This window comes from Phoca vitulina, unplaced genomic scaffold, assembly GCF_004348235.1.
Source record: "Phoca vitulina isolate PV1807 unplaced genomic scaffold, GSC_HSeal_1.0 scaffold50, whole genome shotgun sequence".
In the NCBI taxonomy this organism is placed as follows: domain Eukaryota; kingdom Metazoa; phylum Chordata; class Mammalia; order Carnivora; family Phocidae; genus Phoca; species Phoca vitulina.
This window is the reverse complement of record NW_022589753.1, coordinates 1,557,005-1,575,227: the sequence shown is the minus strand read 5'-3', so window position 1 is coordinate 1,575,227 and position 18,223 is coordinate 1,557,005. Positions and strand designations below refer to the sequence as shown.

The following is an 18,223-nucleotide window of genomic DNA, read 5'->3' as shown; positions in this document are numbered from 1 at the left end:
GCCACCCAGGCGCCCCCTAATAATCCCAGTTTTTAGCAACACTGGAGATGTCTGATTTAGATGAGCACGTAGTGACTCACCTGCTCTATCCCACATGCAAAACGGTTCTGGGGAATAGGACCAACTCTGCTGCCAACAGCATGTTTACTGAAACGTGCAAGTTTGTTGGCTTTTGTGGCTCATTTCGTCCTTAGGGTGCATCTCAAGTCACTGTGTCGTGACCCCTTCTCTGGTTGGCTGTGCCTGAGGGGCTTGCGTGCATTCATTTGTTTCACTTTATTCTTGATGTTTGGAGATTTCCTTTCTAAATTAATTTTGTTTCAGAATTGTAAATCCAAAGTCAAATCTTTCGGATGAGATTCTGGTGTATTCCATTAAAAAAAAAAACTTTAAAAAAAAAAAAAAGGGCGCCTGGGTGGCTCAGTCGTTAAGCGTCTGCCTTCAGCTCAGGTCATGATCTCAGGGTCCTGGGATCGAGCCCCGCATCGGGCTCCCGGCTCAGCGGGAAGCCTGCTTCTCCCTCTCCCACTCCCCCTGCTTGTGTTCCCTTTCTCGCTATGTTTCTCTGTGTCGAATAAATAAAAATAAAAAAATCTTAAAACAAAAAGTTTCTGGTATATTGCAAGAATTTAGCTTCCTGTCCCTGATCTCTCTGTGCATGTCCCCTTCCCCTAGAGGGGACCACTTCGGGACTTCCTGGCCTGTCTTCCCGTGCATCAGAAAACTGATCGTGTGTCATCTCCTCCCTCTTTCTTTAGACAAACAGGGGCTGCTCCACCTTTTCCCTGCATGGTGCGGCCACGGCGATGTAGAGCTGCTTACTCCTGTGGTCATTGCATCGGGCGGCCTCCCGGGGCTGCCCATAGCTCCTGGGGCCCTGTGGGACGTTTGAGTGGTGTCTGGTGTTTGGCTGGACCAAAGAGTAGGTGTGTGTGCGGTTATGCTCCAGCAGCCAGGCCCCCGGGGGGGCCTCTTTACTCCCAGCCATGCCCCAGGCGGGTTTGGGTGTTGGCGCTTGAGCAGGTGAGCAGTGGGGTCTCCACATCGTGTACCTCCTTTCTCCTGAAGAGTAAGGCGAGCATCTTCCCTGCGCTCCGAGCAGGGTGGGCCTGAGCCCTCTGGTGACGGGTCTTCCCTGCCCCTCCTAGGAGCTGTCCAAGATCACCATGCCCATCGTCTTCAACGAGCCTCTGAGCTTCCTCCAGCGGATCACAGAGTACATGGAGCACGTGTTCCTCATTCACAGAGCCTCCTGCCAGCCCCAGGCCCTAGAAAGGATGCAGGTGGGTGGTGGGCTCCTTTCAGGGGGCACCGGACATTGAGCTTGGGTGGGTGCCAGACCGTAGTTTTTAATGAACCTGACACCACCTGACCAGCCACGTCGTGGTAGGCACCTCACCAGGGGGACGTCAGAGGAAGGGCGTGCATGGCTCACACTGACTTTTGGGTGCCGTCCTGCTCGACAGCTCTGGCGTTTGTCCCAGGGCCTGATCTCCACGGGTGGCGGGGGGCCCTGTGCCTTGGCTCCTCCTGGGTCCTTTCGGGACTGGCACCCTGTGTGCATGCGGGCACGGCAGCCAGACTGACCAGTTGTGTCGCGGGGCCGCAAGGCCGGGCGGGCCTGGGGGGGAAGCCGCACATAGTTCCTGCTTGTGTGGCTTTGAGGAAGTGCCTGTGATAAATGGCATTTCTCCGGAAGTTCTGTAATCTCAAAACATGTGACAAGCGGGAGACTGAGGTCACCAGGAGCGCATCCTGGCACCGAGGAGCTGCGTGCCCGTGGCGCCCCAGTGGCCCCTCGCTCACCGCCATGTGCGTTGCTCCCAGTGCGTGGCAGCCTTCGCGGTGTCCGCAGTGGCTTCCCAGTGGGAGAGGACCGGCAAGCCCTTCAACCCCCTCCTGGGAGAGACTTACGAGCTGATCAGGTAAGGGCTCAGGCCGTCAGGGTCGCCAGGGCTAGGGACGCAGAGGGAGAAGGTGCCTCGCGGCCGCGGACACAACACATCACAGCGCCCGGGGTAAAGCGGATGGAGATGGGAGAGTGTGCTGGGCGTCAGGGTGCACTGTGCAGGAGGGCGGGCGGGCTCGTGTTGCACGAAGAGGGAAACAGGCCCTAGTTAGTAAAGCCAGCCCGCGTCACCAGGGCGTCTTAGTAACTAGTGTCACAGAGGGGCAGCCAGAGCTGGAGAGCGCAGCAGCCACAGAGGGCGTCAGCGCAGCCTCCCGAGGCTGGCGAGGGGCCGGGGCGACTGAGAGCCCTCTGGGTAGAGTTCCTTTCGGGCCCTCCCCAGCCTGCCCCCAGCTTCTGACCCCGTCTTTGAGGCCCACACACACCCCCAGGACCAGCCCTGCCTGTGGCGGTCCTGGTGGGGGCCCCGGGAGGGTGGGCTGGGCCTGTTTGGGGTGCTCTTCTGACCCCCCAGACCACACGAGCGAAAGCTGACGACAGTGTTGTCTTTCTCCATCACGGGATCAGCCGGGTGAAGGGCAAGCTGTCCGGCCCGGGCCGTGACTCCGTGAGCGTGAGCGTGGGGCTCTGGGAGTGTGAGACTCCGGGAGCGTGAGTGTGAGCTTGCGGCTCCAGGAACGTGAGCGTGCAGCTCCGGGGGCATGAGTGTGAGCATGCGGCTCTGGGAGCGTGAGTATGGGGCTCCGGGAGTGTGAGCGTGAGCGTACGGCTCCAGGAGCGTGAGTATGGGGCTCCAGGAGTGTGAGCGTGAGTGTGCGGCTCTGGGAGCATGAGTGTGAGCGTGCGGCTCCAGGAACGTGAGCGTGCAGCTCTGGGAGCGTGAGCGTGAGCATGCGGCTCTGGGAGCGTGAGTGTGAGCGTGCGGCTCCAGGAACGTGAGTGTGAGCGTGGGGCTCTGGGAGCATGAGCGTGCGCAGTCCTCTGTGGGGCCGTTTGGCGACGGCAAGAGTAGTTTTACTCCACCTCTCCCTGGGTCCTGTGGAGAGCTTATTGGAATGTTTTATTAAATAAAAGTTTGTTTTTTAATTATAGAGCATGTTCCTTGTGGAAAGCGTGTAGACGGAGCAAAGTGAGATGAGTCAGTGATCCTGTAGGGTTAATGTTTTGGTGGATTTCCTCCGTGTGTCGCGTGTCGTGCGTGTTCACACGGTGTGACTGCTAATTTGTATCGCTTGCCACCTCACCTCGTGCCGTCCTCGTGTCCCCACGATACGACGCGCCTGGGCGGGGTCACGCCGCGTGTGCCGTCTGACGTGCGTGCGCGTCGCGGTGTGGTCCCTGGTGTCTGGGCTCTAGAGTCCTTCAGGTCGTGCCTCTCGGGCTCTTTGCTGCCCTTACGAACGCGTGGTGACGATCACGGGTGCTTCAAAGGTGAGCACGCGCTTGTGGGAGCCAGGCCGCACTCTGGGCGCTGGCGGCGCTGACGAGCGTGTGCAGGGGCGCGTCGGGCCTGGTTTCTGAGCTCTGCGGGCACAGTCATCACCCGTAGCCACGCACGTCTTCATGGGAACCCCTTAGCAGCTGGGGAAGCGACAGAAATGTCTAGTGTCAGGCTCTCGCCTGTGTCTGGCTGCCCCTCACCTCGCGGCCCCCCCCTCGTGGGCCCCCCCCGCCGCGTGGCCCCCCCACCGCGTGGCCCCCCCACCACGTGGCCCCACCCACCTCGTGGGCCCCCCGTCACGTGGCCCCCCCACCGCGTGGCCCCCCCGTCACGTGGCCCCCCACCGCGTGGCCCCCCCCACTGCATGCTGCTGGCGCTGGGGGCAGCGGCCCGCTGTTCTGAGGGACTGACCGGCTGGCTGGCACTGAGTGCTCAGGCACCTGCTTTCGAAATCCCATTCCCTCGAGAAGGCTGGCGGGTCAGAAGGCACGGTTTTGCCATGGGGTGTGCTCGCGGGCGACGGCAGCCAGGAGGGGACCCTGGGTGAAGAGGGCAAGTCCCTCCTTCTTCAGTTCAGAGACGGGGAAACTGAGGCCCACCTGAGGGAAAAACCTGCCCCGACAGTCACTCTTCAGGGAAATTTTGTTCTGAATTCACGTGGACAGTTCTTTCTTTTCTAGAATCACGCCTCTTGAGCGACAGTTACTCCCTGCCGTGGTCGAGATTCTGACCTTGTCTAGCTCTGAGGAAATTGTTAGTATTTTCATTTATTCAAAAGCACCATTAACATATCTCGGAAAGAAAAATTAAAACATAATATAAAAGAAGTTTTAGACAACGGGAGACAAGCAATACGGATTAAAAGACTGTGGATGACCCCGAGATGCTGGACACGGTGCGACACACCTTCCCATTCGTCTTTTCCAGGAACTTCATTCAGGGGTTGAGCCAGTTTCCACTGACGGAGACGAGCCCTCCTCCTAACCTTGCAGGTGCCGTGTGTCACATGCTGGTGTCCAGGTCGCGCGTGCGGCCTGTCCCCTGCGGGCAGGGCCCTGCGGGGTCTTCCTGTTTGAGGAGCTACGTAACTGAACCAAGTCATGCTCCGTGTCTTTTTCCCTACAGATTGCTCCTGTAGAACCAAAAATAGCACTTTCTTTTCTTAGACAAGTGTTCATTTTGTAAATTACATACCTTGGTAGGCAACCTTTTAAAATCAAATTTTTCAACTTTTCTTTCTCTGTAACGGTTGGAAATTCTGATTCCAGTTAAGTTAGTAATTATGTGGTTTAGCTTTTATAATTTTTAATGACTACAACTGTAGGTGTATTCACAGTTCCGGAACAATTAAAAACTGACATTTTTATTGAAAAAGAGCGTGTACTAAAAATCCTATTTCCTGGCCAGGAGTGTCTTGGGGCATCAGACATTCCATCACGAAACTTCCAGAAGCCTTAGAAGAAGGCTAGAGAAGAACCCCCTTAGGCGCTGGGCGTCCCTCGAGGACTAAGATGGCAGTTTGGTATCGGGGCCTCTACGTCCCTGGTTCCAAGAGACACATCTAGATCTGCATGTTCCGGGGGGGAGGGGGGAGCTGTGAGCAGAGGGTCAGGGTGGAAGAGGCCCCTCCGCACTATTCCGTGTTCTGTCTAGTGTTCAGATGTGCCCCAGAGGCACAGTGGATGTGTGTGCAAGTGTGTGTGTTTGTGTGGGGTGTCAGCATTAGGCTGTCAGAGAGCAGGTGGTGGATATGTCTGCCCCCTGGGGGGGGGCATGGAGCGTGCGTTCGCCTTTCTCAGTGCCCATCCTGGACACGTGGGCTGGGGCTGCGGGGCTCCCCCGAGAGGGGTGCTGAGCCGGCCTTTGTCGGATTTTACGGTCTCTGATGTGGCGCTCTCCCCTCTTGTTTTTGTGCCTAGGGAAGATTTAGGGTTCAGATTCATATCGGAACAGGTCAGCCACCACCCCCCCATTAGTGCATTTTATTCAGAAGGCCTCAATCAGGACTTCCTGTTTCACGGCTCCATCTACCCGAAGCTGAAGTTCTGGGGCAAGAGCGTGGAGGCCGAGCCCCGGGGCACCATCACGCTGGAGCTGCTCAAGTGAGTGCGGCGGCCGGAACCTGAACAGAAATGCAGACTCTTCCTTCCAGTGTGGGGGGGTCACAGCCTTTCCCTGTTCAGGCCTTTCCAACTGCAGGAGCCCCTTCAGATGGGAACTCCCTGTCAGACCCCTCCCCGGGACGGGTGCGGTTCGCACGCCTGATTGCTGTGCGCCCCATGTGACCTGAATCGCCTTCATCGCCGCTGCTGCTAGCTGTTCCCGGACGTAGGAACTTCCAACAGCCACCGTTTGCCCTCCCACGCGGTTCCTGAGGGCTGGGACCGGGGAGCCACATAGCAGGCCGCCCTGGCTCAGGGCCCCTTGAGGTGGCAGAAGCCATGGGGTCTTTTATGACCTCATCTCAGAAGTGACCCTAACCTTAAACCCCCGTTGGTCACACACAGACCAACCCTGCTTGAGGGCGGGAGAGAGACGCGGGCTGAATCCCAGGAGGTAGGGAACTGAGGGGCATCCTGGAGGCTGCCCACAGACCCGTTAAACCTTCATCCCAATGCTCCCCCATGCAGTGTTGCTCAGACATCTCGCAAAGCAACAACCGAGTCTCTAGCAATTGCCTGGATGTTGCAAAACCATTGTTAGACGGGTCCGGGCCGCGGAGAGCTGCTGGTTCTCGGAGGCGCTAGTCTTGCTCACCTAGCCTGCTGTAATGAAGCATCTGGTATCGGTTTTGCTTCGTGGCTGGTGGCCAGAGAATAGCAGTACCTGAGTCCCATGCATCTCCGGGCCCAGTGAGGGCACCCCCTTTTCTGGGAAGCGTGCCTGTCTTGCGGTGGTCTTTGCTTTCTTGAGGTGAGGCATGCAGAACTGAAACGTGGCAAACCTTATTGATTAATGCATTTGGGTTCCCCCTGGAAATTTGAGGGGTTCCAGGTATTTATCCTGAACACTTCTGCTCTGAGCTGGTCTCTGCCCTTCAGTACGGCTCCCTGATGCGGCCTCCCTCGAAACACGGGTCTGTGCCCTCGATCCACCTTTGTGGGGCTTTCTCCTTGGGTCAGGCCTTTTGGGGAGCATGAGGAGTACACGCAAAGGTGTTTGGAAGGTTGTTCCCAGCAGTCGCATGTGCCCCAGCGTTCCTGCCACGGAGCGGCTCCCCACAACCCTGGGCCGGCCCGGGGCGTGCGGCTCTGCTGGTGGAGGGGCTGGTGTGCCCACAGCTTCCCAGGACAGCCGTGTCTCTCTGTCTCGGTGGTCTCCTGTCGCTTATTAACTTGTCCTGACATTTCAGTAGAAAGCTTTGTTGATGCTACAAAGGAAAGCAGAAATAAATTTCAAACAAATGCTAAATAAATCGCCACCGTTGGAGGGAGTTCAAAGCAATATTCGGCTCGTGTACAGGTTTTAAGGCAATTATGGTTTAATTCTGTCTGGTATTTCGCTTCTTAGGTCACGCAGCGTCTTTCGCTTTGCTGGCCTCTGACTTGCTTGTTTTCTGGCATGTTTCCCAGACACAATGAGGCCTACACCTGGACCAACCCCACCTGCTGCGTACATAACGTGATCATCGGGAAGCTCTGGATAGAGCAGTATGGGACGGTGGAGATTGTAAACCACAGGTAATAGCGCCCAAGGTGCCGTGATGGTCACAGGACACGTGGGACGTGCAGACGCGCTGCGTCCTCGAGGAGGCGCTGTGTCCGTCCTCGGGGTGTGTGTTGCTTGCACGGAGGGCCGGGCCCAGTGCCCCCTGGCGCGGGTGCTGGTCGGTGCTCGTATCGTGTCTGGTGCCCCTTGTTGCTTCCTGTTTTCGTGTTAGTCACAATAGTGAATTTATTTTGAAATTTTAAACTACACTGAAGGATGGTGTGGTTCCCAGATGAGAAAGTCACTACCATCCTCAAACGCTACCCACTGTCCATACCTTCTTCCTAGGAGCTCATGACCTATCGGCTTTGTTTTCCCGCAGCTTTATTGAGATATGGTTTGCATATCATAAAATTCACCCACTTAAATTGGAAACTTAGGTGATGTTTAGTGACTGTACTGAAGCGTGCCTCCGTCAGGGTTGGAACCTCTCGGTCAGCGCAGCGAGCTCCCCCACATGCCCGCCGCTGCCCCCACCCTGGCCGCCTCTCTTTCCCCGTTCACCTCCCCCGGCCATTTCTCATCACACAACAGAAGCCTGTGTTTGTTTTCCCCGCAGAACTGGAGATAAGTGTGTGCTTCATTTTAAACCCTGTGGATTGTTCGGGAAAGAACTTCACAAAGTGGAGGGGCACATTCAAGACAAAAAGTAGGTCTGCGCACGGACGGTTCAGCCCGGGCTCCTACGGCGTGCGCGCACCTTGTTAGCGATGCCGTCATGCCAGTGACGTCTGTTCGCGGGAGAGAAAAACGATGACTCTCTTCTGTTTAGAAAAGACATTTCCTTATTGAGTCTGCAAGGGGACGAAGGATTAGTTTAAAGTGTAGTCTCTGGGTTGTGAGTGAGTGGGGTCTGTCCGTCCGTCTCTTGAGGATGAAAGATCTGTGTCTGTTTTCTTTTGATAAAATGGACGTGAGGAAATTAGGTGTCCTCACGGAGAGCTAATCCTGCGGCTTTGCAACCAGAGCTGAGGTTGGAAACGTGAGCGCGGGTCTCCTCCTCTCTAGCAGCGCCTGCTACCGGTCGTCGGCACAGCTCCAGCCCTCGCTTGTGAGGGGCTTTTAAAGTGTTTGTGAGCAGAGAAACGGTCAGAGTCCACAATAGATTTTCTGGGGTTTTCTCTCCTTTGGGTTACTTACCTTATGTTTTTGGTCTCAAATTTCCCATTTTTTTTCCCCAGTAAGGAATTTGGGTTTTATATAATGTCATGAAACTCCTGCCAGCTCCGAAAGCCATACATTTTTTTTTCTTTTTTACAAGTAGGCTCTGTACCCAACGTGGGGCTTGAACTCACCATCCCGAGATCAAGAGTCACGTGCTCTACCAACTGAGCCAGCCAGGAGCCCCCTACACATTTTTAATTAGAAACAAGTTTCCAATGTAAAGCAGTGGGTGCTTTTGCTCCTCCTTCCTACTCTTTGGGTAGCAGAAGGTCACCTGCTCAAATGGCCTGTGAGATGCTTTTAGGCTTTAGACTCTGAGCACCTTGCCCACTGAAGTAAGTCGGGACTCAGCCCGCAGACTTTGGAGGACAGCAGTTCTCTTCATGACCGCGCCCGAACAGCCTCTCCCTGGTGGAAACAACCCCAGCAGAGACCGTGGTCGGCTTGCGTACAGACGCGGGCCATAGGAGCGGAGTCCGTGCCATGCCTTGAGGCCACGCTCACCAGCCCTTAGGGGCTGCAAACCCTGTTCTGATTTTCTGGTTTTCTATCCCAAATTGGAGTGAGCTCTTTCCTAATGTTCTACTTCTTGGAGACAGACCATGTCGGCCAAGGTGTCTGCTGAGTGAGGACTGGCTGAGTGTCCCCCCACCAGTCCCTGCGTGCTAGTTTTCCAGGCTGAGCCTCTGAGACAGGGGTGCCCTCCCAGGATGTCACGCGCCTGGCAGAGTAGTATTTCCAGGGAACGCATGGCCACTGTGCTTTCCCTGCAGGAGGATGCAAAAAAGAAAAACAAAACGGTCCTACACTATTGGCATTCCTTTTGGAATCAGGCAGAGTGCTCTGGTGGTTGACCTGGAAAGTCTCCAGAGATTATTATTAGATGAAAAAAGCAGGCGAGTGATGATGTGGGCATCTGATTTGCGGTTATATTGAAATTGAAAGGCTATTGATGTGATTTATTGGGGGGGGGACACAGTGCGTGGAAGTTTGTGCATTTCAGGGATGGTGACCAGACAGGCAGTGCAGCCTTACATGACACCAGACGCCCCGTTTCTCACCTTCTCTGGGTGGCGGGGCCCTGCCAGCCACCCTTCGGGGCTATGTGTCCTCATCCTCTTTGCTGCTTTGGCGAATCAGGCCCGAGCAGGGACCCTAAAAGGCAGATTTTCCTCTTTGCACTTATGTCCAGAGAAGTCCTAACATTTATAAGGAGACAAGCCAGAACGGGCATTTATTCCATGGTCAAAATTAAGGTGCTGCATGTTTAGATGAATGATTTTTGATTAAATTCCCTTTGACAGGGTGCCTGGCTGGCTCAGTTGAAAGAGCACGCAACTCTTGATCTCGGGGTTGTGAGTTGGGTGTAGAGATTACTAAAAAAAATAAACTTTAAAAAAATAAATAAAATAAAAATTTCCTTTGCAGCAAAAAGAAGCTCTTTATGATCTATGGAAAATGGACAGAGTGTTTGTGGGGCATAGACCCTGCTGCGTATGAGTCCTTCAAGAAACGGGAGAGGAGAGGTGACCAGCGGAGCAGGGCACAGCGGGAAGGGTTTTGCTCCCCCAAGGGGGGCCCCCGGGGCCGGGGGGGGGGGGGGCGGGCAGGGCTTTCGGCTGCTGGAGTGCTGGGCATCAGCCTTCCCTCTGCTGGCTGGCTGTGGGGTCCTAGAGTCTGCCTGTCGGTGCGAGCCTGCTCGTCTGGGCGCTGCGTGGCGCTCGGGTTTATCTGCATGTTGACCGTGCAGAGGCGGCTGTTGTCGGCCGCGCTGGGGTTCCTTGGTGCCGCCGCGTCCCCCCTAAGCCTGGCAGAATCCAAGTGCACCTGCGTTTCTCTCTGGGAACCCTGTGCTCTGAGTGCTTCTTCATACCCTTCCTGTCTTCTTGAACCTTGTTCGCTTAGACCCTCCTCAGAAATCAAGAGAGTGTCATGTCTGTGTTTTTAGGTCTGAGAGCCAGGTAATATATTCCACAGTCGAAAAGTTTTGGCAAAGATACTTTTCCCCTGGAGCTTTGGAATTCTGATGATCTTAGGGCTAGTTATTCTTGAGCTTCAAACTGGAAGTGGTAGTTCAAAAGAGATGTCCGATTTTTTGAGGTAAGAAGTCATGGGCCAAACCCAGAGTGTTTGGTATTTCTGTCCTAAAGGTGTTGGGCCTCCCCCAGGGTTTCAGTGTCTGGCCGTGTGGCATTCTTCTAATGGTGCTCTTTGACTTAAAAAGAAAGTTTCATTTAAAGACCACACAGATTTAGAACGGGAAATCCATTGAGGATTGGCTTTTAATGCCTTAGCTTGGCTTCATTGTCCTTTGGGTAGCCTAGATGTGAGAGGTGGTTTTACGTGAACACTCATCCCCGAGTGGCCTTTATTGAGCTTCTGGCAGCAAACCGCATAGCCTATGGCCAATAGCACCAAACCCTGTTGGAGTCAGCTGGGGGGTCCTGAGGCCACCTCATCCTACTCCAGCATTCTGGAACAGCCACGTGGGGGCCCACGTCTTTCTCTAGGCCCCACTGAGTTTGAAAAGTAAGGTGGTGGTTGCATCTTCTTCTTCAGAGGTGGTCTCCAACTGGGGTTCAGTCTAGAAGCACTGAGATACCATGAAATCCCAGACGTGAGCCAGTTATTGACTGCAGGGAGAGCTGCAGCGTGTGGGGATGGTCTCTGGCTCAGGAGAGCCACCCTTAGCTTGAACCGGACCAGCTGTTGGGGAAGGCATGGCCCCCTCCAACGGGGAGCAGACTTGCTAGCGTCGCTTTGTGCTGCGTGCACTTCTCCCCACAGGAAAGCGCTGCCTAGCTGCTGGCCTCTGCTCTCTCTCAGGGGCCCCAGAAGAGAGAACACCACCATATCTCCTCACTGGCGAGCGCATCTTGCCCTGCCCAGGGCCGTCGCTGGGCAGACAGTTGCTCAAGAGTAGCTCTCCCTCCAGGCCGGCTGTCTCAAGTTTTCTGTGTTTCAGGACAACGGCTCCCAGAAAGCTGATGGCGACGTGCTGGACTCCGTGCCCGAGGTTCAGGAGACGGTGCAGGTCATTCCTGGCAGCAAGCTACTCTGGAGGGTCAACACTCGGCCCCCCAACTCTGCCCAGGTTCGTACGCCCCCCGCAAGTCCGGGCCTCTCTGTGCCCCCAACCCCTGGCCCGGCCCCTCAGCTGTTCCTCAGGCCATTGTCCCAGGAGAGGGGCCCTGTGTCTCTGGGTTGGACCGTGCTGCAGCGTGAGTCTGTGGGGGCTCCTGGCCCTCCTGGAGCCCCAGCCGAGGCCTGGCCTTGGCCTGACCTCCCGGCAGCGAAGGCTGCGCTCTGCCAACATGTCGTGTGGGCGTGACGCACCCCGGCACGCGCATGGTGTGATGACTGCCTGCTCTAGACAGCCTGCACCGGCTGGGTCTTCCTGAAGGGCCTTCCAAATCGGTCTGAGACCTTGTTTTCTGACTTACCAACTTAGAGGTTTAAATGCGTTTTGTTATTTTGAAAATTACACTTACAATTAGTATTACGTATAACAAGCTAACTAATAAATGCAATAACATTGTGTAATAAGTTTATTTTAATATCTGTTGTTAATTATTTTGTTCAAATGTAAGTTACACATACAACATGTTATACAGTTTTTTATTGTATTTCACATCCTATTAACGTAGCGGAACACTGTAAAATAAGTGAAAGGGAACAAAATATCCCCGTGTGCATATTACGTAGCATAGCTACAGTTTGCTCTCGGCAGGGTGTAAAATAGTATGACGGAACAGAAAAAAAGCCTTATTTCTTTTCAGGGAATTCCTTTTACAAGTAGTGCTTGCTCTTCCCTCCTTTGGTTCCCTCCGTGTGTGGAGCTGCCCACAGACGCTGGGTGCACTGGGCCCCAGGAGCAGAGCTGGAGCACGGGCTTGGCGCGGCCCCCGGCCTGGACCCCTATCTGAGGTGGCGGCAGGGACCTTCTCCGCACCTGCCTGGGGCAGGGGCGCGCTGGGGGCTCTCGGGCCGCATCCAGGCGGGGGGATCCGCAGGGCAGTCCCCAGGAGATGGTGGCACTCAGCTGCTCCAGCGGCTTCAAGCTGTGAGCCGTGCGCAGAAACCAGTACCTTGGTGGTCACAGCCTCTGTGCGTCTCTCTCCAGATGTACAATTTCACCAGTTTCACCGTCAGCCTCAATGAGCTGCAGAGCGGCATGGAGAAGACCCTGGCCCCCACGGACTGCCGCCTGCGCCCCGACATCCGCGGCATGGAGAACGGCGACATGGGTGCGCACGCGGGCTGGCGGGGGAGGGGCGCACGGGCTGCAGGTGGACAGATGGGGACGTGCAGGACAGTGCTTCTCATGCCCTCCATGCTGGGAGAGTTTTAAGAATTCTAGCCTGTTGCAGACCGATCCTTTTGCAAATACGATGCATTAAATTACAGGAAAAAATGAAACAGAATGTGTGCAAAATATAAGTCCCCGAGGTTTTATTATTAGCATCAACAGACATTAGGGTAATGTTCCAAAGATTGCACATTTTGTCCGTTAAAAGTCAGCATAGGCCCCACGTCCCAGGCTAGTTGGCTCACGTACCGTGGACGTGTCTGTGTGACGGAGCTGGCCACGTGCTCGCTCCCCCGCTGCCTCGGGTCAGGCCAGGAGCCCGGGACACCCCCGGAAGTCTGTCTGAAGTGGCCCTGGGACTTGTTTACATGGTTGGTGTTCAGTGGAGAAAATGTGCAGGGCAGGCGGGCGGGCGGGCAGCCCCCCGCTCTCGAGAGCCAGCCTCTGAGCTCGCACTCGCAACCGGGCAGCAGCCCTCGGGCTCCCGCGTGGCAGCTAGCTGTGGGTCACGTCCACAGGAAGTGGCTCCTGCTGACCCTGCCCTGTGGGTTGAGTTGCCCGTGAGCCTCACCACGCCCCTGTGTGAGGCTGTTTCACAGGTTCTGCTGCGCGCCCCTGCGTGGTGGGGGCACACGGCTTGCCTCTCCCCGAAGCCCTGCTGGTGTCCGGGCACCGCCCCACCCTCGCCCCAGAGTCTGGTTTGCAGATGATGACATTTTTGGCCAGTGGGACTTTCGTCTCAGGTCTGGAATGGGGCAGTTCCAGCATCTGCTTCCTTTAGCGCTCACCTCTGCTTGAGGTCAGCTGGGAGCTTCACTGTCAAGCCTGACTCCTGACCCAGACCGTGTGCTTGGCCCCCAGATCTGGCGAGCCAGGAGAAGGAGCGGCTAGAGGAGAAGCAGAGGGAGGCCCGGAGGGAGCGAGCCAAACAAGAGGCCGAGTGGCAGACGAGGTGAGGCCTCGGTGGCAGGGAGGGGGCAGTGGCGAGGGCCCCACGTGCACCTGTGGCTGAGCAGAAGCTCTTCCGGGGTCCCATTAACGTGGGGCCCATGGCACAGACGGGCCGAGTCTCCCAGGAGGCGAGCATGCACCCCGCGGTGCCAGCACAGGTCAGCTCAGACCCGGGCCTCGCAGTCCTTTCCCCGGCGGGTCTGACCCTGAGTGCTCCGCTCAAATAGGGCACATTTTAAAAGGAAACGTAGTCTGAAGCAAGCCATTAAGGGGAGGCAAACACAACTTTCAGAAAGGCAGCGCTGTAGAAGCAGCCGTGTGTTTAGCCATCACCCCGTGGCCCTGCCACGGGCACGGCTGCTGTTCTGCACATCACCTGCCACGTGGCACAGGGGGCCTGAGCGGCCACGGCCAGGGACAAGGTAGTGCGGATGGGGGGGCGTGTAGCCCGTGTGCCTGGGGGGCGCCCGCAGGTCAGGACACGCCTGTGCTCACACCAGGTGGGAGACGGGGAGACGGGGAGCGGCCACTGCCAGCCCTGGGCCGCCTCCTGCTGCCTCCCCGCAGAATGGGGGCACTTGTAGTTTGTCAGGAGTCACAGTTCAGTCAGGGAAGTGCCATGACACTTGAGCATAACTAAAAATACACACCTTAAAGTGTTCGTCCTACAGAAGTCTTCAGGTGGTTCTGAGCTGTTCACTCAGTGTTCTTTCCAGTCACACTTCATACTTTGTCGTAATTGTTCTCCAGGCCCAGGACGACCACCTCCAGGGACGGTTATGTGACCAACATTTTTAAAACCAATTCTTCGTGCTTGGGCTCTCAGTGTGATTAGTATCATGCTTTCAGTAGTTTGATATTTGGAATTGCCTTTGTTCCCAGAAAAGGCTTGAAAAGAGTTAATCTTTCATTGTTTTTCTTTAAGTGGTTGATTTAAAAAATATATTGTGGAGATAATGATATTTTGTCCTAAGATGATGACTTCTACTTTGTGAGCCCCCCCACATCCACTTTATGATAACTTGCAGGCATCCTCTGTTGTCTTCATGTTGTGCAACAGAAGTAGAGGTGGCCCAGGGGGTGGGGTGGGGGGGCTGCAGGGGCAGGGGGGAGGGGGCTGCAGGGGTGCAGGGGGGCTGCAGGAGTGGAGGTATGGGGTGGAGGGTGGGGGGCTGTAGGAGCAGGGGCATGGGGTTGTGGGGCCATGAGGTGGGAGTGCGGGGGGGCTACAGGCACGGGGGTATGGGGGGGCACCGGGGTGCAGGGCCACGGGGCAGGGGGCAGGGGTGCAGGCGGCTGCAGGCGGGGCACGGGGGCGGGGGGCTGCAGGCGTGGGGGTGTGGGGGGCACGGGGGTGCGGGGCCACGGGGCGGGGGTGTGGGGGGCTGCAGACGCAGGGGCACGGGGGTGCGGGGCCACAGGGTGGGGGGCGAGGGTGTGGGGGGCCGCAGGCATGGGGCACGGGGCGGGGGTGTGGGGGGCTGCAGGGGCACGGGGGTGTGGGGCTACGGGGCGGGGTGCGGGGGGCTGCAGGCGCAGGGGCACGGGGGTGCAGGGGTGCGGGGGGCTGCAGGCGCAGGGGCGCGGGGGCGCGGGGGGTGGGGATGGTGGTTTGCACAGGGCACAGGTGTCCCACAGGAGCCAGCGGGGGCTTCCTAGGGCGCACGGCCGGAAACGCAGCCCGGTGGCAGCCACCACTGTCCCTCTGCCCGCAGGCTCTCCCCTCTCCCCAGGTCGACGCAGGCTTTGAGGGAAGGCAGCACTGTGCGCCTTCCCACCTTGAAAGGTGCGGGCGCTGTTGAGCAGCCGGGCAGCCTCTGCTGATGGCCCAGCGTGTCTTCTGTTAAATCCTTGAGGTTTTGCTGGTGAAGTGGACCCCGGGCTTGTTTAGAGGGAGAGTCCGAGTGAGAATGTGGTTAAGCCTTCTCAGCTGAAGTGGCTGCCCCGGCCCACTGAGGGCTGCGTGTTGCCGTGGGGACCCCCGTGGGAGGGACCGCGGCCCCGACCGTGCCCCCGCCTCCTGAGTGCCTCGTCTGTGTTGCAGGTGGTTCCACCAGGGCAGCAACCCACACACGGGGACGCCCGACTGGTTGTACACGGGGGGCTACTTTGAGCGGAATTTCTCACGCTGCCCGGATATCTACTGAGGGGCTGGAGTGGCCCCGGGCCCCGGGACCCCAGGCTGGACTCCGTCAAGCGGCTGCTCAGAGCTCTGGTCGCAGCAGAAACCGGCTTTTCCAACGACTATGTTCGTGGCGACAGCACCATCCCCGGTCGAGGATTTTATTCTAATTAACTTTTGATTTTGCCAAACATTTTACTGCTGTTGCAGCCTCTTCATAAAGCTTCACTTGGGATCATCATGTTCTCATTAAGGGTGGAAAAGGAAAATCCTTTGCGGTCCCTTCCCGTGACGGGACTCTGCTGGGCTTGTGTAGCTGACGGCACCCTCTTCCTTGTAAAGTTTATCACTAAAGTCCGCGACCAGGGGGGCTCCTTTAGTCATAAATCCCTCCATAGTCCTCCTTGTAACGCAGAAGGGTTTCTGAGACTGTTTTGAACGTGAACTGATAACAGGGGAAGATGGATCTTGAAAAAAATCCTTTGAAGAGCTTTATACAGGCCAGGAATTATGGTAATACAAGAGTGAAGATTTTCAAAGCATCAGATTGAATGAAATGAAAAGTTGTCAGATTCTGTATTTTTTACCAATCTTCAATAATGTAAAGATTACTTTTAAAATATTTAAGTTAAAACTACTTGAATAGTATTTTGCTGAAAAGCAAGATATGCATTAATCACCAATTGTATACTGTCCAAACCGAAGCATTCCCATGACACCCTGGGACAGCCGGAAACCTGGAGGGGTGCTGACGGAACCCCCTGGGCGGCTCCCAGCCGTGAAGGGAGCCCCGCCTCTGGCCTCGTCCACACCCCTTGTCACCAGGGCGTCCTGGTCAGTTCAGGCCACGCCACGTCACAGTGTCACTGTTCCCAGCTGTGTCCCCGTCTTCCCAGCATGCACATTCAGACGCGGGCGAGTCACAGCGGGTGTGCCCCACGGGAGAGTCCGCGGCAGCCTTTGCTCACAGCCCTGTAATTAAAGTTATTTAACAAAAAATAGGTGTATGTCCATTTTAGCAAACATCTGTTCAAGTGACTGGTCTTTCTGTAGAAATGTCAACACCACAGGGCGCAGCAGGGCTCTGAGCGGAAGGCTGTCCTCTGAGCGCATGCACACGCTTGCACACTCAGGCCCACACGCAGTCGTATGTAGGGAGTGGCGGGTTCTCCCTGAGAGGGTGTCGTCACTGTGTGTCCAGGCTTCAACATCACATTTGTAATTAAAACACTTTTAAAAGCCAATACTTGTTCTGAAGGCTTGATTTTGTGGCTTTGGACACAGGAAGCCAGGGTGGTGGGAGGAATCGAGAGAATCTGCTCGACGGGGACATGAGCGGAGGCGCAGGGTTTACCCTGGGGACGCTGTTCCGAGAGCAGATTTTGGGGTGTCTGGTTGTCTGCGTGGGGAGGCCTTTGTGGCCGGGGCCGGGCTCGTTCTCTGTGGGCGAGCGCAAGCTGAAATTGTCCAAGGGCACAAACCTAGGACACATTTAAAATGACAGGATTTAGGGCATTTTAACGACTTCTTCTGGATGAATCCATTTCTCACAGCCACCAGTCATTGGCCAACAAGTTTTGTGCCTTTAAGTCCGCCGACGAGGCCGGGTCTCAGGGGTGCGTTGGCATAGGCCCAGCCCAGGCGCCGGAGGGGGGGCAGGACAGCCGGCGCCAGGGCCCAGTGCGTCCAAGGGGCCCTTGTCACTCGGCTTATGGATTTTAACCTGCCATTTCTGCAGATGCTGACACGTAAAGTTACTGCCTCTATTTTGTTCCCCTTGATAATCTCGGACGTCAGATGTTGGTCTGTAATAAAGAGGTTTTCGGTAGAAAATGCATTTTAAAAAACAAGCACCTGCTACCGGTGCATTTGGCCTGTGTGGAATGTGATGGCCTTCTCGGCCACGTGATGTCCTTGTGGCTTTGGCATAAGGGCCCAGGAGCTTTTTAGAGTCCTTTTGTAGCTTAGAACATCCGTGGAGAATGAAAAGTAGAGCATGCTTTCCCCAAAGAACTTGGTATTTTGGTTTTATTTCCTTTTGAAGTTAGGGTTCAGTTACATGTCCCTGGACTCTGTGCATTTATCAAGAGCCACTGGAGATCTCGCCATGGACAGACAGACGCTGTCTTGGAGTCTGTCTTGTGTATGGTATCAACTAATGTCATGGGGCCCCCTGGCGCTGACCAGATTTCACAGGCCGCCTCGTGTTGGGGACAGTCCTGTCTGGGTCACGGGGCTGGCACAAGTCTGTCCCGGAGTGGCCCGGCCCAGGACCTCACAGCACCGGCCAGGGTGTGGCTTGTGCTCGGGAGCGGGCTCTGGTCCCTCAGGGACATCACCGCATTTTGCCACGCCAGGCTGCCACGGAAGCCAGAAGCCGCCAGAGCACTCTTGTCTCCGCACGGGCGGACGTGAAACACGACGGTGCAAAGGGCTTTTCCTCATAGACACGGCACTCTGGGAGGGTAGCGGCCGCCTGGGAAGGTCGGCGAAGTCCTCCACAACGAGGTGGAAGCTGGAGAGGCCGCCAGCAGGGTGCCTCTGAGGAGCAGCTCTGAGGGCTTTCTAGGCCACCGCATCCCCTTCCGACCCCACCCACAAAGCTCATGTTGCCCGTGC

The 18,223-nt window shown here is 56.2% G+C and overlaps 1 protein-coding gene across 3 annotated transcripts in view; it reads left to right on the top strand.

Moving 5' to 3' along the window:
* OSBPL2 (oxysterol binding protein like 2) overlaps positions 1-16,842 on the top strand; it is a 39,530-nt gene extending 22,688 nt beyond the window's left edge. For all 3 annotated transcript variants that reach the window (XM_032387682.1, XM_032387684.1, XM_032387683.1), the window contains 10 exons: positions 1,149-1,283; positions 1,828-1,925; positions 5,270-5,452; positions 6,923-7,030; positions 7,618-7,707; positions 9,651-9,771; positions 11,185-11,316; positions 12,346-12,469; positions 13,393-13,483; positions 15,527-16,842. In XM_032387682.1, the coding sequence (XP_032243573.1) occupies positions 1,149-1,283; positions 1,828-1,925; positions 5,270-5,452; positions 6,923-7,030; positions 7,618-7,707; positions 9,651-9,771; positions 11,185-11,316; positions 12,346-12,469; positions 13,393-13,483; positions 15,527-15,629 (1,185 nt within the window). In that variant the 3' untranslated portion in view covers positions 15,630-16,842. The remainder of the gene's footprint in view (positions 1-1,148; positions 1,284-1,827; positions 1,926-5,269; positions 5,453-6,922; positions 7,031-7,617; positions 7,708-9,650; positions 9,772-11,184; positions 11,317-12,345; positions 12,470-13,392; positions 13,484-15,526) is intronic.
* Positions 16,843-18,223: the final 1,381 nt, after the last annotated feature.